Here is a 24,750-nt window from a genome sequence, read left to right on the forward strand (position 1 = left end):
GACTATGTACACTGAGGTACACTGACGGTGATAGGGACGTTGAAAGTAGTAATTTTTTTTTTTAAATGCAAATCTTTTGTAAACGAAGAATATAAAAGGAAAAAAGTAATCGACCATTCTTAAAAGCTTTAAAAAAAGTTGCAATGTGCAAATCTGAGGCCAAAAGACCTCTAAAAGTGATCCGAGTAAGTGGATGGAGTGCTTTCAATGCAACAAATCATGTTCCTGGAATGGCACCTGAAGCCTAAGGCTAATCTTACTCTAATATAACAGCTGATAGATAAACATTGTTTAGTTTACCAACGCAGTACCCTATTGTATCATTAGGCGCCAATAAAGAAAATTTACTCGTAATAATGATGTGATAATAATGATTTTTCAGTATTGAATTGTTAAGAATTTCCCTGTGCATTCGTATAATGATTATTATGTAGAATTTTAATAAGTACTATTTTTAAACTGTTATTTGAAAACGATCTTAGGTATTACTTTACACAATTGATGTGTTTATCCGGTAAAATTGCTGGGGTGCAGGGTGTGCTGAGTTAGGGGTGGTAGATAGGAGAAGGATAATGGGGAAGGGATGAATAGTGAATGGAAAACAACAGGAAATTATGTGGATACAAGAAAATACATTCATTTTACAGTTTTTGTTTACCTCTCGAGACAGATGCTTATTCAAACGAAATGGAGGATTCGGAAGAAAACGTTTTGATCCATTTCCATTCCATCTAGTTGTAAGGTCAAAAATAAATAAACGCGTAGCAGACACGTGTACACATTTTTTAAACAAAATTCTCAATAATAGGAGTGGATAACAGCAAGCAATTTGCAAGCTTGCAAATATCGCGTGGGATTATTGTGATCTCATCGGGAACCAAACTGGGAACTCTCCGTTCGTACGGTGAGCGTCTAGGCTATTGCACCACGAGGGCCACCTTTACGGAGTCTTCTAATTGTTCATCATAATTATTAAACCCTAATCCGCACATAATTTTGCAGTGTAAAACTACACTGAAATCGAATTTAGAACTTCAAGCTTGGTAGGCGAGAGCACCAACCGATGGTCTTCTAATTATAAAATAAATTAGATTTTTTTTGTTGATTAGAAAATTATGTTTCTCCTTTTCCCCTTCCTTTTCTATCATTGTTCCCTTAACAATTTGATAATGTTACTGTCACGTTTGAAAAAAATGGCAGTAAATACACATATATTTATGTATAATGATTGAGGAAAAAATTATAATAAAATCACCAACGTTTTGAGTACGTCAAAATGTTTGTAGACAGGCTGGATCTATCCTCCTCATTGGGAGTTTGAACAAAATTGTAATCGATGTTATTTAAATGTTTTTGTTTTTTAAAAAATTATTACACTGTGGGGGGCATCATCAACAGCCGTGGGGTTGGCAGAGCCGAACACCGCTTTGGCCCACAACACGTAATCCAATACAACGTCAGCTCGGGCAAGTTATTAAACGTCGTGCATCGCAAGAACAATCACATTTCATCTTGACTCTTCGCTACCCAACCACGCGGTTAGTGAAGAAGAAAAAAATATAGTTTATAAATTAAATGTTTACAACTGCGGCTTCATAGTCGATCACGTTGGGGTCACCATTTGTATGAATAGGTTTGAGGATTTGGGGTAAAATGAGAAAAATGAATTACAATTCAAGTTATTTACAATTTTACAAAGAAGGAATTTTCAATAGCAAACACTGGCCAGGAGCTAGTGGACAGGCGACACGAAACGACAAGATGAAATGTGAATGTTCTTACGATGCACGACGTCCGCACACTTGTCCGAGCTGACGTTGCATCGGATTACGCGTGGTGAGCCAAAGCGGTGTTTGGCTCTGCCAATCTCACAGCTGTTGGTGATGCCCTCCAAAACACAAATGCATATTTTTATTATTTAGAAATAAATAAATATTAAAAATAACGCAAATATTTCGATTTAGGTGCCATTTTATGTCACTTATAAATTTAATATTGTGTAAAAAATAAGAAATGCGTTGTAACATATCAGGGTGGAATTGGATTAAAATCTGTTTTATCTAATTCTGACTAAATTAATGGATTATCTACATGATTTGTTTCGACATCAGAGTAATAATGCGCCAAGCTATAGAGGAGCCCAAACGTAGGAAAACCATTATTCGACACAGATATTAATTTGCATTGTAAATATTTTTTAATATGCCCCTGTGTATTTGTTATTGCAGAGTTATTCCAATTTATTTTTCTATAATCGGCCTATATTTATTTTATAAAACTGAAAATACATGTGTGTGTTTATTTGTTTATTTATTTATTCATTTTATTCACTATATACTTATGTTACATTTATTGAGACATAAATCCAACTCCATGGAACCAAAGTCCTATGTTGAGTTTGTTTGTTTGTCTGTCACATCTCCGAAATGGCGAGTCGTAGCGGCCTGAAATTTGGACACTTAATTTTAGATGCGATTTCAAGGTTAACGTTGCTATTTTTGAGTAAAATTTTAATCGACCTCTACTCGATAAAAACTCAAACTTTATATGGATGCCTAGTGTGGCCCTGCCATATTGCCTATAATCAACTGTCATTATCAACAGTAAACATACTTTTATTCACAAATTTATATCCCAAATTGAGAAAAAATAGAACCTACAGTAAATATATTGATATAAGGAAAGTTTTTAAGCAACGTAATACACGTGTCGGGATAATAAATGCCAAAAACCAATGTTAATTATGGGAAAATATTCTAAATCAATTACCTGTGAAATTTGACTCCTTTAGCAGCTTTGACGCTCCTACTGCTGCAATCAAACACACTGCAATTCATAATAGTCAATTTTTATTTATTAAAACGTAAATATCCAAGTTATTTACAAACAAAGCCAAGGACAGCGACAAAAACATCCGATCGAACCGTTATGTTTATGTTGTCAAATAAAATAATGTGGCCACCATCGGTTACTAACCAACATCGCCTGCGTTCTATGAAACAGTGATAAGGCTTCCCTCTAGGTAACGCATTAAAACTCTGAGGTTTCAATAAAGAGAGCAAATATTTAAAAAAATAGAATGTAGATATCTACGTATTACAGGGCTTATAACCTAATGTTTTCTCTCTCCGTTGCAAAATTTTTTAAACTTAAAACTCCCTGGGAAGGAAATCAAACCCGTCTACAAACAATTGGAGAACCTGTAAATATTGTTGATTAAAATGACTGATTAAAGCAGTATTAAATTGAAAACTATTTTTAAATAGTTTTAAAACTTATAAATAAAAGTTTTGGCTCATCATAACATAGGCAGAATGGTGAATATTACACAATGTGTAAAGTGGCCAATTTAATCAGCCAATAACTAGACATTCATATTTCCTTCTCAATTTTTTTTTGTTTTCCGGTACAACAAATTTAGAATATAATTCAATCCATTGATTTAGTCAAAATTTAATAAAATATATTTTAATTTAAATTCACCCCGCTGCAGCGCGCTGTACCGCAATTTGTTTCCCTTTTTTTACAGGGTAATAAGTTTATAAATAACGCAAAATTACGCTTTTATTTAAATGTTACCGTCAATTTTAATATTTAATTATTTCTAAAAAATTAAAACGTAGTGTTAAAAATTTGAATAAAATAAAAAGTTTGCGAAATACCGTCGAACAAAATTTTCGTCAAGAATTTAATGCCACGATGTTTGGAATGAGCCTGCAGGACGAAAAAATATTCCCAGAAAAGCAAACATGTAGATTGAAATTATTCCCCGGAAATATGAACATGTTTATTCTGCCAATATACTCCAAACATTATACGGGCTAAAGTGAACCTTTTACTAAAAAATATTCCCTGCATATTTACATAATTGTAAAGCCCAGTTTACTTCAGCCTTTTCTGTACACTTTTTAAAATTGCAAAATAAATGTTTTAATAAATTGAAAATTATTGAAGATTATAAAGATGGTTGAATTATGGGAAAAGAAACACCGCAGCTTCTGCGTGCGGATGTAAAGTAATGTTCATGAACAGACGTAGATGCCGAACAATATGGAAATGTGACAGACTACGATTACCGATAAAAATATATGAAATGGATTTATAATATTGCATTGTGTTTTCAAAATCACACATTTTTTAAAAAGAAGAAAATACGTCGCTAGAAAAATGCAACATGTTTGGCCTTGACAGTTGTGACGTCAAGATTCGTGACAATTTTTCAACAAATTTGAATGGCAGGAACAAATGAACTTGAATCGGAATAAAATGCACGCGTGCCTCAGAAGAGGTATGAATTTAGAGAGAGCGAGAAAGATGGAGTGATTTGACGTTCTATGTACTCTGCCTACCCCTTCGGAGAAACGGCGTGATGGTTAGTTTGTTTATTTAAAAACCTTTATATTTCTCAAAATACTATCTTTAGTACTGAGTAAACTCTGGCATGTTTTCATTTGAACCACCCCGTTTTAAGGATAAGAAGATAATCGCTGACCACTCTTAACAATTTCGTTTCGTATTGAACACAAAGGAAGCTCTCGAAGAAGCATCTCAAAAAACTCTTTTCCTCGGCGCCTTATTGTTTCTTACTTCCGCCTTATTCTTTGTATTTTCTTAATTAATTCTAATACATCCGTTTCTTTTGTGGCCCGAATTGGTGATTTCAACAAAACACCGTCATATTCCTGATTGCGTTTTTTTCCATTTCGCAAAACCCGAGAATTTAATATGTTGGCGAATAGTGCGATCAGTATTATCTATACGTATATATAAAAGGCAATGTTCGAATGGTTTTCGACGATGGACTCGATAACTACCGAACCGATTTATGTGCGGTTTTCAGATAAACGTACATCTTTGCCACGAGAAGGTTTATAGCTCATAAATTTTCAATTTATTAAGTAGAAAAAAGTTAGGAGCGTAAATGTTTTTTTTATCCATCGCCAGGGTTGCATTTGCCGAGAATGCGTATTCCGAAAAAACGGATGGATGTTATTTTTTTGTGTATGGAAAAAACATTTTGTTTTTGAATGTTTACAGACAACATTAGTTTTTTTTATGGATCCTAGTCAAATTATTTCATTGAGTTCCTAATAATTTCTCCCCATTTATTTCTTATTACTGGATTTTTGGTTATACTAAAATAATATCACTCATCATCACTCTGTCAGATTTAAAATTTACACTAAAAATGTATCATGTAACTTAGTAGACATTATAATAATAAATATGTACATCTCCCCTCCCCTCCTTACCCTCTCTTCAAGCATTTTTGTCCTTATCCCGCCCAATTTACAGTAACTTAATGTTCTTAAAATAAATATTTTAAAAAATCTTTGATTATTGAGTACATGAAAATAGCATTTTTATATGTATAAATTGTATGTATTTATTTGATATGTAATATATTTTCTGTACTTACTTTGTATACTACGTGGAAATCTGTTATTAGTTCTGAGTTTATACACTATATCTGTTTGTTTACTAAAATATGTATTTAGAACTGTTGATTTCCCAAATAAAATAAAATAAATAAATAAATAAATATCAACTGACATTCCATATATTTTTGAAAATCAAATTTCTGACTAAAATGCATCCCTGAGCAGAGTTTGACATTTGCTAAAAGAATTTTATATTTGAAAATAGTGGATCATTTTACGTTTTGGAATTCAAACACAAACTAAATTAAATATTTGAATATCTATTACTTTTAGATTTGGAATTCAATCATAAACTTTCTTACCAATGAAAAGTTACAACATTTTTTTTTAAAGATTTTTAGTAATTGTTTGTAAGCATACTTAATTATGTTTAATCTTAAGAGGAAACGCGGTCTGACCTTTCTCCATACAAACTTATTCACGTATTTTCTCTCTGCATTATGGCACTAGAGATATGTTTTTTTTACAATAACAACAACAACAACATACTATCACCCCGCTTCTCCGTAAGGGTAAGCAGAGAGGATAGAACGCCACATCTTTATCTATCTATCTTTGCATTCAGATCTCGCTTCCTCTACATTCATGAATTTTCTCATGCACGTGCGCCGATTATTTCGACTTTTACCGTGTCCATCTTCAAGTATTTGTTGAATTTGGTCATGCCATGTCTTTCTCGGTCGTTCTCTATTTCTGCATACATGAACATTCGCATTGTAAATATTTTTAGCCGTTCTTTCATTGTCCAAACTAGCGCGGAGCTCTTTTTTACACATTATAGATATTTACCATTGGCGTGTCTCTATTTTGTTTCGTTTTTTAAAAAAAAGTTTACTTTGGGAACCAGAACCATCCAAACCCACAAAAAACACATTTTTATCAGCTGTCTTCGTCTAATAACTAATATTGAAAAACGCAAAACATACCGCTAAAGAAAATTTTATTCTGATACTCTGTCTAAAAAAATAACAAACTCAGTTCAGTTTTGAGGTGTGGAAAACGGTTTAGCGAAACGTCAATTTTGTCTATTCTAACCAAAGGTCTGACATGCAATTGTCTTTTTTCGCACAGTATCGGAGAGGCATCTGCAAAACAGTGACAGGAAAACAATGTTCGGACACCTATTTATCAAAATTCTCTGCCTTCACAATTTATCCAAATTGAAAAACAAAAAAAATAATGAATATACACCTCTCTAATTTAAACTAAATACACTAATTGATATCAAACTATCGATTGTATTCATTTAATCTATTAAGAAAGAGCTCAAATCTAGAAATAGCAAAGCATTGCCAGATTCAGCTCGTATAATATAAAAGTGCTCCAACGTTTTTTCTCTAACAAGTACACAATTATTATCAAAGACATTTCCTCGATGGAAATAAAATCTAACGTTTTTCATTGAATTTTCCCGGCGAATCAAAACTCCGCTAATTAATTTAAAATATTTTTATTGAAGTTGCTATGAATAGGAAATTGTTGCTCAGGGGATTGTCGGGGAATCGGATCCGATTTCACTCGTGGAACTTAACATTAGCTGAATGATTAGTCGAGCCACTATTATGTTCCTTCGAAGGCTTAGATCAAATTACTCATCAATAGACAAAACAACAGAGATACGATAATTTAAATAAACAACGTCTATGGAAAACAAGTCAAGCGATTGAGAGGACGCAAATTCAAAATTTTGATGTTAATAAAACTTCTCAACAATAGTAGGCTCTGAAACTTAATCACTTAAACAAAAATTAAATCAAATTTATATTCATCGCATTGTTAACTTAGTGTGTAGAAAATACCACACTCGTAATTAAATAGTACTTTTATTTTCATATAATAGTAAAAACACGCAAAAGTTAGTCATGTATTTAAAGATCATCAACAAAACACGTGTATTTGCGTAGTACATTTTATCACAAAACAAATTAAACAAACAGGTAGACTAATTTTAAAATTACCAATATAAAATTAGAACTCGTTATACTTTACTTATGAAAAAAAATTATACCTAAATATTTCAAATGAATTTCCTTTGGTCCACTCGTGTCTAGTTTTAAGCGTATCCATCTTTAATTACGCTTCACATCCTTAAAGACAGAAAGATTTGATTTATTAGTTCCATATGTTTGGCATTATACTGATAGAATAAAATAGGATTGAATTCATTAGTAAAGTATACCTTGAAAAAGAAGCTTGTATAGCTTTGAAACTGGTCGGTAGAAAAATCAAAAATAAATGGTTGAAAACGGAGTTGTTTTATATATTTTTGAAAAATATCATATATTTTAAAATAAAATGTAAACATAAAAAAAAGCTTTTTAAGTATTGTCATAAGTTCAAAAATATTACCATCCATTGTTTAATTATTTTTCTCAAAGTTCAAAGCGTTGAAATTGGCAAGGGCTTTAAAAATTTAATTCCTTTTAAAATTAAATGTTCATTAAATAATCTTTAATGCTTTGATTTTCCCCGTTAATAAACATTTGAGTGCTTTTTGATAAAAAAGCATTGATCTCTTGTTCATTTCAATTGAATTACCTACTCGTTAATCATTTTGTGAAGTCGACCAGAAATTATGTTCACTTTTATGTCGATTCATCATTGGAAAAAAATCTTATCTAGCCTCAGTAAACTACACTTTATGGTGCAGTGGACACTTTTTGAATAACTAGGATAACTTGATATGACGCAAAAACAAATCTAAAATGACAATAAATATATAATGTACTCGTATATGTATATTTTTTTTGTTGAAAAAAAAAATATTTGCGTTCTTCTTGGTAAAATATTTCAATTTTGGTGGCCATTTCCAATGGGTTGTAAATAACTGACTTAGAAAATGGAAATCAAGTAGGGGTAGACTGGGGTTCGAACCTCGGACTTCTGATCCGTGAGTCCGCAACACTAGACACGGGATCACAACCCGATTTACATCCACTATTAAAAATTAAAATATTGCATTGGAGATGCTGAACGTTTTTAAAAAGAAAATACGGAAGTCTATAAAAATGTATGACTGTAGAGATAGCGAGACTGTGTGCAAATACACGGTGATATGGCATTTTCACCTCTGTGCCAACTCTTATGGGGAAACGGTTTGACGGTTTGTTGGTTTGTATAATTTAAATTGGCCTCGTGGTGTAATGGTCAGCGCATTCGCCTACCATGCAAGAGGTCTCGGGTTCGATTCCTGACATGGTTGATATGAAATATGTTGTTACACTAGATTATTTCATGGCTCTTGAACTAGTACCTAAAGAGCAAGACTGATACCTTACCTTCATGTAACAAAAATGATCAGGATACGCTTTGATTGGTGTACCAATGTAGTGCCCTATGCACCATTAGGTGCGGAAGGGGAATGATGGTGATGATTAAATTACAATAAATAAAAAAAAACTAACATTGTAAAATGTATTCCTCGTGGGTTTTCCCAGTGATGCAAATAAAATTAATATGTTAGAACAAAGATGAAAAACGTTTTAGAGAAAGAAATATAGAAGTCTAGGCATCTACAGGGCTTATGACTTATGCTATGTCATTGGCTGGTTTAAGCGGCCAATTTACACATTCTGTAACATACACCATGTCATCTATGTTAAAAAAAACATCCATATTTCATCGATTCATACACCTCTTAATTTTTGTGAAGTTAAAGTACTGAAACTTTTATTGATGTGAGTGAGTTAGATGTAACTAAATTATTTCACCTACTAGGCGAAACGTATGAAAACAATTTTTTAATATTTATATATATAAATTCCAATATTTTTTATCTAAAATTTCTTCATCGCTGTTGTAATATGTTGATCTTAATAACTCTCTATGGAGTTAAATCTGATTTATGGTATGTTCAGAAACATTTGGACCAACTCAATATATTGCTAAATTAATAATAATGGTTTATTCCCATAAGAATTTCTATAATCTATACAGAACAACAGTTGGGGAGCGCGTAGGGTGGCGGTGAGAGGACGCCGTGGAATGGGGAATACCCGGATAAAAGGATGCGTTGAAAAGGAAGTACGAGTTTGCTAAAAATGTGAATGAACGTCACACGCCAACAGCGTATTTGGAGCGTATCCCTACAGTCTTCAGCGAAGGTTTTCCGGGCAGCCGTAAATAAAAAAAAAGTTCGTTATCATGAATACGACCGTCCGATAGCGGACATGCATCCAGAGAACACTACTTGACATGACGCATCAATATTAAAAATAGTAAAGACAATTACAAAGTTTTTATATTTTAAAATATTTTTATTTCGTTTTGTAAATATATAAATTTTAAAAAACTAACACAGAATAAATCTGTCAGTCGCAGTGCTTAAAAATTATAGCATACTAAATATTTAAAATTTCGTAAAGAACATCATTATTATTTTATAACTTCATTTTGCAAACGATAGTGCCTAAAATTATTGAACAGATTGCAAGATGTATGTAAATATAATTACAAGTTCCACTAACTTTGGATTATCTTGGAATTCGGGGTGGTTAAACCTTAGCGTAGCGTGGGGGGGCGGTTTATGATCCAGGGGTGCAGGGGGCGAGAAAGTGTTAAATGAAACAATAATAGTTAATAATTGAAACATCAGATGGTTATAAACCATGTAATATTTGACCTTGTTCACGTACAAACAATCAAGCTTACATAGTCAAAGAATTTTAATTGAAAAGAACTCATATAATAAAACAAATAAAACAACTTTGTTTTATTTATTTTATTATAATGAATAACCACAAAGTGAGTGCTTCAAATATAAACTTTATATTATAGAAAAGGACTAATTTAATTTTAGAGAACAACGATATTTTATTTCAATATATTGAAATAAACGGCACTCAGTACCTTTTACATATTAGTTACAAATACAGTTAAATATACATACACGTAAGTATAATTACAAGTAATACGGAGAATTTAAAACAATATCATTAATTTACAAATTAAGACAGTTGAAAAAAGATAATCAATATAAAAAAAATATTACCACTTATGAAATTATTGATAAAAAATAATATTTTGGTATTAGAAATACTTTGAGCCGGTAGAAAAAAACTGTTTTGAATAACACTTAATGATAAAAAATAATAAAAATTGTATGTTTTATTATTAAAAACTTATACTCAGGTAAATAGTATATATTTATGTATAAAAATATATATTAATGTAAAAAAAGGATAAAGAGAAATATATAAAGAAAAAAACCAATAAAGAAATTTAAACAATTTTAAACAATATTTTATGGTAAAAAAAAGTTATCTTAAACTATTAGGTACCTACTGGCTTCTCCTACCCATGGAATGCGGGAGAAGAGCCGTTCCATATGTACTAAACTTCACGTGCAATGAGTCACCAACGTCTCGGTCCCCATTGCCTAGAGTGTGAAGTCTATTGATAACTGCATTTTTACCATATGATGTCAAAGTATTGTTGCTACAGTATTGGTAGGTTTGCTGAGTTGCCTTTTTCGGTACATTAAAATTAATCAGTGATAAAATTGCAGAAGTGCCAAACATAGAATGGATTACTAATTATAAATTTAATATATCGGTTATAACTCTCGGTTTATGATCCGAGTTTATGATAACGTTAATATTATAATATAATATTAATATAATATTAACGGAAGATTTTATAGTTTTAATTGGTTAGTTTATTAGATTTTAGTAGTGTGTTATCACTGGACTGATAACACAAACACATCACGCACCACAATTCAACACCATATTCTCCATCCATTTGTCGGATACCGATATACATAATATATATTATATTGTGATGTTTTATGTATCGAAAATTTGTGGCGTCAGCGCCACATGTATCCACAGGGGTACAACTGTAAAATTGTGAATAAAAATAAATAAAACTGACTATCTTTTAGATTTTGCAAAGAACGAAATGTAGGTGTGTACGCAAAATATTTTTTTTAGAAACAGAAAAATGATTTATTAAGTTCTGGCCGAGGTCTACTACAAAGACATGTTCAAATATAATCAGTGCACCAGATGTGGTATTCTGAACGCAAAAGCGCGCGTAGAAAAATAATTTTTAACGCCTATTTACGTACTAAATACGCGCTAACAGAGCGATCTCTTCACGCGCAATTCCGTTCAGAATACCAGCCCAGAGTGGAATAAACATTGTATACGTGTGCTTTGTATTCCGTATAAAGCGGGCAGCTGTTACGGTTACTGTTACAGCCCTAGTGTTATAACATTTACCCCGAGCCACGTGGGAGAGGGGGAAATTGACGGTTACTGAAATCAAATAAGTGTTATAATTATCAACAGTGCTGTTTCCGGTATTAAAGCGTTTGCTAACGTTAAATAATTAGTTGGAATTAATTAATACGCTTTGCTTTAAACCCCTAGCGGTTATCATTTTGAGAGTCATAATATGCAGCAGTTGATAAATATGAAACATTAATTCATTAATAATCCCCACTACATAAGTGACATAGCGGTTGAATCCTAAATTCTCGAACGTTTTACTGTCACTTTTTATCATATCTTTATATATATAATTCCTCTGTACGTGTGATGTCACCGTACTCCTCCTAAATGGCTTAGCCGATTTACGTGCGGTTTTTAGAGAAATATAGATCTTTGCGCTGTGCGTGTTCGTAGGTATTAAAATCTTTAATCGAATATGTAAAAAATAAGTTAGGAGCATAAATGCTTTATTCATTGATTTACCAGGGTTGCATTCGAAGAGAATGCATTTGCAAAAAAATGTAAAGATGTTGTTTTTTTGTGTAAAAAAAATTGTTTTTGAATGTTTACAAACAGCGTTTGTTTTTTGTGGATCTCAATCAGATTTTTTTTAAATTCTTCGTAATTTCTACCCATTTATTTATTTTTATTGGATTTTTGCTAAAACTAAAATAATATTAAATTCAAAACATTCATTTAAATCGTGTTCCTATATAAGTACACCCCTATGTTGGTAAGAGAACCGGAGTTTTTTTTATAATTTCTTCCCATTTATGTCTTTGTACTAGATTGTTTGGTAATACTAAAATAATATTAATTGACATTTAATATATTTTTTTAAATCGCATTCGTGAATAAAGTGCACCCCTGTTGGTGAAAAGACCCGAGTTTGACAGTTATAAAATAATTATTTTATGTTTTGGAATTTAACCAGAAACACCTTCCTAGGTTCCTTCTTAAATTTAATATTCTAATTTTCATAATTTTAAGTTACGGAATTCAATCACAAGTACCTAGGTACCAACTTATCAATGAAAGGTCTTTTTCCAAGGTAATAGCAGGCAAGCCAACATTCGGGCAGGACAGCGTATGTCGGGCTTGCTAGTTTTTTTTATAAAATACACCATATTTAGTCATAGAAATTTTTAGGGACGATTAAAATCAGATAATATTTTTTAAAATTCAATAATATAAAAAAAATTGAAAATCTGACAAAAATGATGGAACTTAAAAAAATCTAGACTGGCAAAGTGTATGAAACTAAAAAAGTTAAAATATCGGAATCTAGTGAAATCTCGCATGAATTTTTTTATTTTATTTATTTAGTAATCGTAATTAGTATCTGAAAAAAGTGATGTTGTAATTCGATCAATAAAACATATGTCTTATTACTGTTTGTTTATAAATTTTAACCATGCTTGAGGCCCCAGGTTCGATTCCTGTCAAATAAAATAGTGTTAAGAAAGGTGGTTCTACACTGCTTTATTTCATGGTCCTGGACTGGCACCTGAAGCGTAAGGCTGATTAGCTTACCTTCATGTAGCAGATGATAGATATACGCTGAATTTAGTTCGCGCCCCATGCACCACCAGGTGTGGACAGGGGTACTACAGTAAATTTGTCTAAATCAATAAAAAATTTAGTTATACGTTGACCGGTTTCGAGGCTTTTTATATTTTTCCAAGCTCTAATACATCAGAACGTTTGCAAATACGACACTGAAAAAAAAAATACAGCTTCATACTACGGCAAGAAAAGCGCGATTTAGAAAATAGTGCTCACAAAGACAGAGGGCCATTCCTTTTTTTACTCAATGTGAACTTATTGCATATACATTTTTTACATACGGCATTTATGCAAACCAATATTTAAATGAATTTATAAAAGGGATACATAAATCAAAAATATTATGAGTTTGTCCAGATTTTTGTAGATAAGCACTGGATTCAACTCCCTGAGAAGCTGTTAATACTAACATATTACAACAAAGATGAAGAAAATTATAGAGAAGGTAATATAGAAGTCCAGGCATCTACAGGGCTTATGACCTGTCATTGGGTGGTTTAAGTAACCACTTTACTCACTGTGTAACATTCACCATTCTGCCCACATTTGAACATCTATATTCCTTAAATTATTTTATCTGTTGATGATTTTTGATAAATCCACCTGGTCCATGAAGAAGTATAGGAATTGGAAAAAAAACTATTTTCAGTCGTTGCCTAGTATGTAGGTGGAATAATTCAATTAGATAAATCTCACCAGCATAAATAAAAGTTTCTGCTCTTTAACTTCACAAACATCAACAGATGATAGAATTGAAGGAATATGGATGTTCAAATATGGGCAGAATGGTTATATAATATAATGTTAAAAGGGAAACAATAAATTGTTAATAGGGAAACATCACCTTTTTTATTGAAATTTATGAGGTATCCAAATTAAAAAAATAACATTTTTAGGAGTTGCCTAGTATGAAGGTGAAATAATTCATTTAGATGAATCTCACCCGCATAGATAAAGGTTTCTACTCTTAAACTTCACAAACATCAACAGATGAAAGAATTGAAGGAATATAGATGTTTAAATATGGGCAGAATGTTACACAGTGTGCAAAGTTGCCTCTTAAACCAGTCAATGACAGGTCATAAGCCATGTAGATGCCTAGACTTCTATTTTACCTTCTCTAAAATCTTCTTCATCTCTATTGTAATATGTCTCATCATCTTTGTTGCATACACAGATATATTAAATACCTATCTATTCAGTGGTTGTATACATGACTCAAAAACTTCTACAAAACTACCTCATTATCAGGACTTATTAGAGTATAATAATACTCTTATTCACAAATATATCAACACACGAACTCCTTATTTAAAATATTACTATTTTTACCGATTTTTACAAACCTTTTTAATACCTTTCCTTTTTCATCATTTCCAAAATGTGAAATCGGGCTGTTACCTCAACCTACCGAATCCCTATATTATTCAGCGAACACCTGCTATCAAACGCTGCATTAATTATGATTAGTGTTGTTGTTCCCTCAGGATTGCTCCTTTAGGGCTCCTAAGGACTCCGAAGGGTCCTACCGCCCCATCCCTCCCTCGCACTACTAAATGATGACCCATCAGCTACCCTTAGCGGAAGACATTGAAGTTTAATTGTGTTCAAAGAATCAATATTACGTTAACAACTTGTTTGGGAATATAAATGATTGATCATTTTGATATTTCAAAATTTGTTAGCTTCCGGGATCAATTTGCGATAAAATTGTGATAATAAAAATGAGTAGGTCAAATTAAAAATAAATAACCATAAATTATTTATCATTCTACCACGCTTCTTACATAATATCGATGAATATTAACTTGAATCAGTGAATCCATACTAATGCATATTTGAGAATCTAAATATCGATAATATTGATGATTTTGTTTTTTGTTGATGTTTCTTGATAAAACTCCTTAGTTAATGATTATGATAAAATTATAAATAAACTTATCAATAAAACTTCTTGCTTTAGTTTTACTTCACATTTTGCAACACACTTAAACCCGCTTAACCATACTTTTGACATTAAAAAAATTTGAAAATAATATTAAATTACTACATTTTGAAAGCAAGGGGAAAAAATTTGTTAAATTAGAATCATTAGAAATCAATAGAATTCAACTGAATGCATTAATAATTAACCAGCAATTGGAATTATCGACCTCTACTTAACTTAAACCATTATTTTAATATATAACTACGTTTCGTTTGATTAAATTATTCACTACTAAAAAAATATAATTAACATAAAACTAACTATGAAAATGAATAACTTCATTCCATAAACAAATGTATTATCTAAGTATGTATCTTAAAATATTTCGTCATTCATCTTTAGGTATGTAAACTTTCCTGTCAAAAAATCAAAGTATTGTGCTAACTTTATCTGTAAAAATGTGTATTTTCCACTTTGTTGTATTTCGCCATGTGTTCTTTTTCCCACCTTTTAAATAATAAAAGCTTAATTCCAGTTTCGGTTCAAAAACTCCCAAAAATGAACTGTTTAGTAAACTAGTTGTAAATATTTATGTTTTCTGTCCCCTGTTAAAATACTTATGTGATCTGATCTCCAAAATATGTTAAGAATAGTATAAAAGCTGTAAACGTTGTAAACAATTCACCAGTCTTGAAGATGCCTACTCAAGCGAAAGCGCTCGTTGGTCAAAATAATAAAAAGTCAAACTAAACCAAGAAGTTTCATTGATAAGTTTATTTATAATTTTATCATAATTATCATCTAAATAACATATCATACATTTATCGAGTATGCGTTTATTTTGTAGAGCTCCATATCGTTGAGTGAACACTAGAACAAGGTAATTTCCAAATCAGGATTTTGGAGATAACCAGTTAAAACACATTTTCGTATATTTTGTGTATGCTTCAAATAAATAATATGATTATCTGATTATCGCTGTCGCCAGTAATATTTTATGGATATATAAAGTGCCCGATCGATGAAATTAGGGAAAAAATGAGTCATAGAGAAGATGTTAAAATACACAAAAAAAAGACATGAAAAGGTTTGCTACACTGAAACTTACCCTCCATTGTAACAAAATTGATCCAGGTTTTGAGCTGCACGAGTTTCATGCAGAGTCCTGTATACACAGATGGGGAAATGATAAAACAGGGCTCGTTTAAGCTTTTTTTACTGTTGTGTTAAATAATTCTCATGATATTTTGTATGTCATTGTCCGCAGGTTCAGGCGAGACCGCCACAGCCACCTTCGACCTGCTGGACTCCTCCCCGTGCCAGGAGATGGCGTTGTCTCCCCAGCTGGCCTCAGACGCCTTCCTGACCGACACCTCTGACAGTCTGGGCCAGTCGGAACAAGATCAAGGTGAGCCGATACATCTAAGTAAGACCTCGCCGAATCTTGGCTCGTCAAGCCTAAAACGGATTAACATAATGACCAGTTTTCGGAGTCGCCGAAAGTCGTAATTTAAGAAAAGGGTGTTTTTAATTTTTAAATTGCGTCTTCAGTATTTTGAAAAACCAAGTGACTTTTGGTTTTTACTACCTTTGGATATTCATTGAACTTCAGCTTGCTCAGGTATTGCATACCACATGAGAGGGCTTATGTCTTATTGGCGGTGCCCACCATACGAGTATACAAGGAAAACTTTATAGTTTTAATTAATTTATTGTGGATAACTTATGTAGCCCTATTTTTGTAATAAAATACCTCAAGGGCGCTTTACAAAGTGATTACATAAAGATAAAAGTTTAATTTTAACTTTGTTGTAATACAGTTAGTTTTTTTATTTATTTACTAGTTACTTAAGTTCAGGTCAATTTGGTGCGAAAGAAAACTGAGTGGAGATTGACTAATCCGACTGGACTCAGTGTGTTGGTTAGCAGATTTTCCTGTCATTCAATAAAGAGAAAAAAATTTTTTTTTATTAATTGATTTAAAAATCCGAACAAAACTGAGGATGCTACGGTTTTTACTAGCAACAAAGAGGACTTGCAATTTTTGGAAACAAAAGTCTACAATGTTTGCGAGGGAAGCAATTTGCTGATGAATGTCGATAAATCGAAATTGATGGTTTTTTAAAGAAATTGAAAGTTAATGTGAATATATTGTGAATTATTCTGAAACCGGTAAAGAAATTTGTGTATCTGGGGAGGTTTACTAGGGATGGAAAGATTGAGATATTAAAGGAGGATGAGTGCTGGGAACAAAGTGAACGGTGCACTTAAATCAACCATGACAAATAAATGTGTTACGCGTGAGGCAAAATAAGCAGATCACAATGGAGTCCCGGTGTCGACCCATATGTATGTGAGTGAATTTTAAAATTGTAAAAACAAGGATCAAACTAAAGTAAAATCAAGAGTGAAGTTCTGCAATGGATTGGAGATATAGAGCGAATGAACAGCAAATTAACGGCTAAAAAGATTTACGATGCGAATGTTGATAGATGCAGAAATCGAAGAAGACCGAGGAAGACATGGAGTGACCGAACCCAACAAAAACTCGAAGACGGACATGTCCGAAGCCGGAATAATCAGTGGGCTTGCAAGAGGAGATATATGAATGTTGAAAGAGATAGATATGTATGCAATAACAGAATTATATGTCATTCTATTTTCTCTGCCTACCCTTATGGGGAAACGGCGAGACGGTTTGTTTGTTTGTATAATTATAATATAGTTAAAAACACATCGTAAAATGGATTTCTCGGCTCGAGTTTTCATAGTAAGGAATATAGTATAAACATATCAAAACAGAGATGAAGTAGGTACTTTTCAGAGAAAGGAATAAAGAATTCTAGGCATCTTTGGGTCTTATGACCTGTCATTGGCTGGTTTAAGTGGCCACTTTACACACTGAGCAACACTCTCCATTCTGCCTATATTTTTTGAACATCCATAATCCTTCGGTTCATCCATCGGTTGATGTTTGTGAAGTTGAAGAGCTGAAATTTTTACTGGTGCGAGTGAGATTCGTCTGATTGCATTTTATCACTCGCATACTAGGCAACGCCTAAAAAATATTTTTCAATGTTTATACTTCTTCATGGACCAGGTGGATTTATCGACAATGTTTTGAGTTTATCTAAATTTTTGTTGATACTGGACTCATATTAACGTATTACCCCAGAAATGAAGAACATATATTTTCAAGCGTTTCCTAGTAGGTGGTATAACTCAATTAGATGAATCTCACCCCCGTCAATAAAAGTTTTAGCCTTAACTTCACAAAGGTCAAGGCAGGCGCCGTGGCGCAGTTGGTTAGACGGCCAACTGTGAAACTAGCGTCGCGGGTTTGATTCCCGCCAGTTGCAAGAAAAATATCCAAGAAAGATTTTTTTCTCAATTGGTCCTGGTGTTGCGGTGTATTTTTCATTACCTCCTTCCATATCCCCTCGATCCCACCTGCTGACAAGCCTCAAAATATAGGCTTAGCGGGTTATTCCTTTAAAAAAGTATAATAATAATGATGTGGAAGAACTGAAGGATTGTAAATGTTCAAATATAGGCAGAAAGGCGAATGTTACACAGTGTATAAAGTGGCCACTCAAACCAGCCAACGACAGATCATTAGTCCTGTATATGCCACGACTCGATTTATCCTTTTCTAAGATGTTCTTCATCCCTGTTGTAAGATGTCAATATTTCTTTAAAACAAAAAAACTTTAACAATGTTTGATTATGTCCAAATGCTTGCAGACTGGATGGATTTCCTCCCTAGGGAGTTGTTCATATTTAAATTTATTTCAACATTTTTCAGCTCTTTTACTTCACAAAAGTTAACAAATGAAAAGTTGAGGAAATGTGGATGTTCAAACATGGGCAGAATGGTGAATGTTACACAGTGTGTAAAGTGGCCACTTATACCAGCCAATGACAGGTCATAAGCCCTGTAAATGCCTAGACTTCCATATTCCCTTCTCAAAAATGTTTTCCCTCTCTGTTGAAATAAATTTAAAAAAAAACTTTAGTTTACGAAACGGAATTCTGATTATATTTCAAGACTTGGGATATTTTTTATCCGCTTAGCGAAGCGAGTAAGCGGAAGAAATGCGAAATCTATAAATTGCCCTCAAAAAACGAATCGAAACGTTTTTAAACATTTTATTGAACAATGTTGTCGAAACGAATTTCCGAAAATATCGGGCAGCGCTGGAGGACTCGGCGTTTTGTTGATTTTTGTTTGAAATAAATTCGGGTTGCGAGTTTTTTGCATAAAATAAAACCTCTTTCGACAGATTTGGTGAAAGCATTTTCCGAAACTCGATATTTTATTCGAAAACAATTTTTCATACAAACGCCGCATTTTTTCCAAAAGTTTGTTACCAACTACAAATAATGATACAACGTTTTCAATTTAATTCTTCTGGCTTTGTCGCCGATTGATCGAAAAAGGCATACGACTTATTTTTGCACATGTTTTTGAAAAAACTTCATTATTGTTTGTATCTCATATCTGGGGTGCTATTCTGAATCTTTTCGCGGGGGTAAAAAGTGGTTAATTTGGGGATTAATTTTTTGCAAGCAACTAAATTTTATGGTTAAACGTCAAATGTCGTAGAATAAACCGTTTTGTAATTGATATTTCGTAGTTTGACATCATAAAATTGCTTAAAGAACGCTTCAGTCGATTCAACCCAATTAAGTGTTTTCGGTCGCAATAGTGTTTTTAATGAAGATCATCGTGTTTGGTTACAAAACATCTGTGTGGCTATATATGAAGCAAATTTTAGTCGTATGCAAAAAATCGAGATCCCTAATTTCGTTTCTTCTCTTCCCTCGCAAAAGGGTTCAGAATAACAACCTCTGGGCCCCGATTACAGCGGCAAGTTCACATTTATCTTCAATTTTATCTACAACGTAAAATTAAGTTTTCTATACGGAAAGTAAAATATGCATACATGGTTTTCTTCTAAACATGTTCAATTTTAGGATACCGACGAAGCTAATTTAAATGTTTATGCAAATATACCCTTTTTCGACCAAACAAATACAGTTAAATTTAGAAATTAAAATTTATCTTCAATTTTATCTACAAAATCAAAATAAGTTTTCTGCGTGGAATATAGAATATGTTTTCAGTTTTTTTATAAAAATCATCAATGAGGAAGTTCTGTGTCTTTTTTTTATTTTTTTATTTGTTAATGGAATATTAAACTAAGCCAATTTTTTAAAATTATTTTTATATATCGTATTATCAGCGCTATGATTTTATTAAGTTTTGTATTTCTGTGAATTCTACCTTGAATTATTTAAAATAAAATAAAAACTCTTGTCAATATGAATGCTGAGTGCTTTACACAAATAAAGTTTGACGGCTGACTGAGCCACGTATTCGGGCACTCGAGATAAAAGTCTGCTTGCAATCGAATCTTTTACGGAAGTCGTACACAGCAGAAGACCCTAGGTCTTCAGCGGTGACTTTACCACCCAATTAGCGCGCTATGCATCAGGTACGATAAAGTTAAGTGAATATTATTATGTTTATGAATTTTTTTAAGTATTAAGGTTGAATAAATACGATAACATATTTAAAAATAAATTCACCAAATTGGAGTGAGGTCAGGAGCCTTAACAGCTTATTTGGGAGAAGGACCCGAACCATATTTGTACTTTGGTATTATTTATTGGAGATTTAGAAATTTCCAACTTCGACCCGAAGTAAGGGCGAAAGGTTATTGGGTGGCGGGGGAGGGGGAGGGGAAGGTAGATTGGTGGGGGTGGTTGTTGTTATTCTTGTTGTTTAGATAATTAAAAATTTATTCTGAATTATGGATTTCGGCCAGGTCGTTAATTATTTATCGAACCCTCTATTATAGATACAAAGGGACGGAAGTGTATCGATCGGATCAATTCATTTTATTAAGATTTAGTTTATAGAAATAGAAAACGTATTATTTAATTTCAGAAGTAAGGTTAGCAAAAATTGCGCGTTAAAATTTTCGCCGTTTTAAAGATTTTAAGTCTAAAAAAAAATATCCCCTTTTTAACAATAGATGACACTGGTTTCTCCATATTTTTGTTCTCTATTATAAATCAACACGCATGAGAATATAATCATTAAACCAAGCATATATAGAGAATTTAAAATTACTACACTTGAATGTGGAAATCAACTACTTATAGACACAATGATAAGTTATAATGATTATTATTTATTTATTATGTTTCGTTGGTATAATAATCACAATTATCTTTACTAAATGTTATTAAATATTTGTATAAAACCACTTACCGACTTTTTTATGTCTACCGGCTTTAAGACGAAAAGACGGGTACGTCTCGACACCGGTAGACCTAGAAAAGTGGTTATTTTATACAAATATTTAATAAAATTTAGTAAAATGTTTGACCACAAAGTCAATGCTTTTTATATTAACAATTATCTTTGTTTGGATATAATTCATAAATTAAATGTGAACACAACAGACGACTCTGAAACTAAACAGGTCTTTGTAACATTTTTCACGTAATCGAGTTGAGTATTTTTTTTTTTTTTTTTTTTTTTTTTTTCTTTCTGTTGACGCCCATGGGGCTTTTACATTATACATACTATATAATAAGAAAAAGTTACACACTAAACATATGTAGTTAACATTTTTTCAAGTATAAAAATTAATTAATTTTAATAATTAATTTTAAAATGAAATAATTTTAACTATTGAAGCAAAAGTGGTCTATACATTATTATTTCTGCACTCGTATGTTATATGCGTGCTACATATTAAGGTTTTAGAAGCAAACTTAGAAATCTCGATATGGGCTGCAGGGCCATCGGAGAGAGAGTAGTGTTGATCAACGGAAAATAGATTATGAATCATATTAGATAAAACATTGAAGATAAAAACTGTTCATAAAAAACTTTTGTATAGTATAATGACAAATGTATTACTATGTTTGTATACCAGGGCCGCGATTATAAACGCTATTTTCGTCGGTACATAAAGACGGTATAAACTAACGTCGATGTTTATGTACGAAAATGTGCATCTTTGTATGAAAATTCAAAGTATCTTCGTCGGTTACCTGTAATAAGGAACTTCAGCGCTACGGGAAATTGGATACGAAAAATATTTTCTTGTGCGCGGTAAAAATTAGAGCATTAAATAATACCGTGAAATTTCTAAAAAATGTACGAAAAAAAAAAAAAACATTGTATAAAAAACGCACTACTTTGAATGACGTCGCTGGTTCAAATGAACCATTCAATGATATGAGAGCCTTGAAGGATATCCGGTTTGGTCACCGTAAACGAATAAATACGAAGTATTTCGCATAACATAAAGATGTATGTTACATCAGAAAAAGCGAAGAGACTATCACATCCTCTCACTTCTGTTCACAGTATTTCGTAGTCCTAACGCTCTTACAAGGGTATTTCTATATGGGTGCGAATCCTGGCACCTTACCAAAACTCGAAACACCAAACCTCTAAGTTTCAAGAGTAAGTACTTGAGGATAATATTAAGTAAAAGGTGATATGATTTCATTACTTGCATTGAAGTCCGGAAACGGACGTAGTTTCCTTTTACGAGCGTCCTGAAGGTGCAGCGATGGACCTGGGTTGGACGCGTGCTGCGGATGCCTCAGGAGACCCTCGACCAGTGTTGCCACTTCTTCACATCTGCGGGCTGCCGCCTCCTGGAGGGCCGTCGATGACGATCTTTCGGCTTTATTCGGTAGAACTCAGGGACGCGAGATTGTCCTGCAGGGAGGCGAGAGTGCTGGCTGGTGATAGTGTTTCTTAAAAGCGTCCGGTAATGTCTTTGTGCTCCACTCAGTAGCGGGTGTAGAATAAGAGATATGTCAAAGGATATTCAATCCGTTAATAAATACATATAAATATCAACGATCATTTCTGATATTATTTACGAGCGCAAGATAATCAGTCTTACGTTTAATGATGATAGTTTGGAAATTCTAAAATATTGCAGGGAAAACCACTAAGTTAAAAAACATTTTGATATATAAGGTGACCTGCTCGTATTAATGGCTGGCTTGAATGATCAATGTCAAACTTTTAGCCCTGTATAAGCCTACTATTCCGTTTTTTTTAGCCCAAAAAATCTTTACATCTCTGTTAAATTACCTTTAATTTAATTGTAACTAAATTTCAAAACAACGTATTCTCAACAATGGCTATAATCGAAAAAAAAAACGCAGTACATTTTTTCCCTTCTGATTATGCAGATTTTTATGGATTACATAATACAAACATTATTCCAGAATGCTAATGGGGGCTCTGTAATTAGAATTCGACGTCTCTGAGAACCAATTAGTATATTAGTGACATGGAAAGTTCCACATAAGCCACAAATTAGTGAAACTTCGTCTCATCACTAATAAATAATAAGTCAGATTAAGTACTTATGTATAATACGTAATCTCAGCCTACCGCTTACGCAATCCTTGTATAATTAATTGCCTCTGTTTTTAGGACTGAACCGAAAGGATGTAGATTTACTGATTGACAAATATTACAACAGATATGGAGAACATCTTTTTGAAAAGGAATATAAAAGGTTGGGTTTAAGTCAACACTTAACACGTTGCATAATATTCATTATTTTGACCCTATTCAAACACCCTTATTTATTCAATTCTAACATTTATTATCTTTTGTAATAAAGCTGATTTTTGTTATGAGTAAGACCAAATTACGAGTAGTTCGCCTACTAGTAAACGCCTAAAAACGCTTATCAATCTTAAATACCTCTTTTTGGTTTACTTTAACTTTAACTTATTTGTATTTATTTATTTAGTTTGTAAAATAACATCAATTTACTTACTAGTAAAACACAATATTAAAAATCAAATTAATTAACCTACTTTAGAGTTTTCTATTATACTCGTACTACATAACATAGGAATTATTTACCCATTATGTAAACAAAGCATTTTGCTCGAAATATGGTGACGCTTCCAACTTCTTTGAGACTTTCTGGCAACTTCTTAAACATTTTCAAACCTTTATGGTAAGATTATTCTAGCAAAAATAATGAGTATCTGTAGGGAAAAACGCATTTATTATTAATGTTAGTTAATTCATGTCAATGTCCGTTGGGTTCTTCTCTACATGTTTTGAACATACTCAAAATACTATGAAAGTTTTTATTTCAAAAAGTATTGGGATAAAAACTGGGATAAGTTATGACTGTTTCATGGTAGAAATAACTGCTTTCGTTCCATATAATAGACATAATCAAAAAAAATTTTGAATAAACAAGCCATCTATAATAAATAGTCTGAAGATGCCCATTAGAGGGTGAAAGCGCTAATTGGTCAAATAAATAAATGGAAGTGTACCAAGTATCTTTAAATTAATAACTAATATGAAAATATAAGTCATCATTACAATGGAATTCCGTCAAGAATTGTAAACAAATAATTGAAATTAAACAAGCCATAATTTTTTATGTTTTGTATTTTACTTTAACTTTTTTTTTATATAGAAAAAAAAACATAAAAAATCATTGAAATAACCTTTAATCTAAACACCATAATTATAAACATATTACAACAGAGATGAAAAACATGTTAGAGAAGCTAATATAGA

The 24,750-nt window shown here is 32.3% G+C and overlaps 1 protein-coding gene across 1 annotated transcript in view; it reads left to right on the top strand.

Annotated features, from left to right (window-relative positions):
• LOC148272612 (uncharacterized) overlaps positions 1-24,750 on the top strand; it is a 303,353-nt gene that overhangs the window by 98,568 nt on the left and 180,035 nt on the right. The window contains 1 exon segment of the mRNA XM_088239811.1: positions 16,417-16,557. Within this exon segment, the coding sequence (XP_088095937.1) occupies positions 16,417-16,557 (141 nt within the window).

This window comes from Micrasema longulum, unplaced genomic scaffold, assembly GCF_059751315.1.
Source record: "Micrasema longulum isolate JH-2025_06_02 unplaced genomic scaffold, ASM5975131v1 h1tg002274l, whole genome shotgun sequence".
Lineage (NCBI taxonomy): Eukaryota > Metazoa > Arthropoda > Insecta > Trichoptera > Brachycentridae > Micrasema > Micrasema longulum.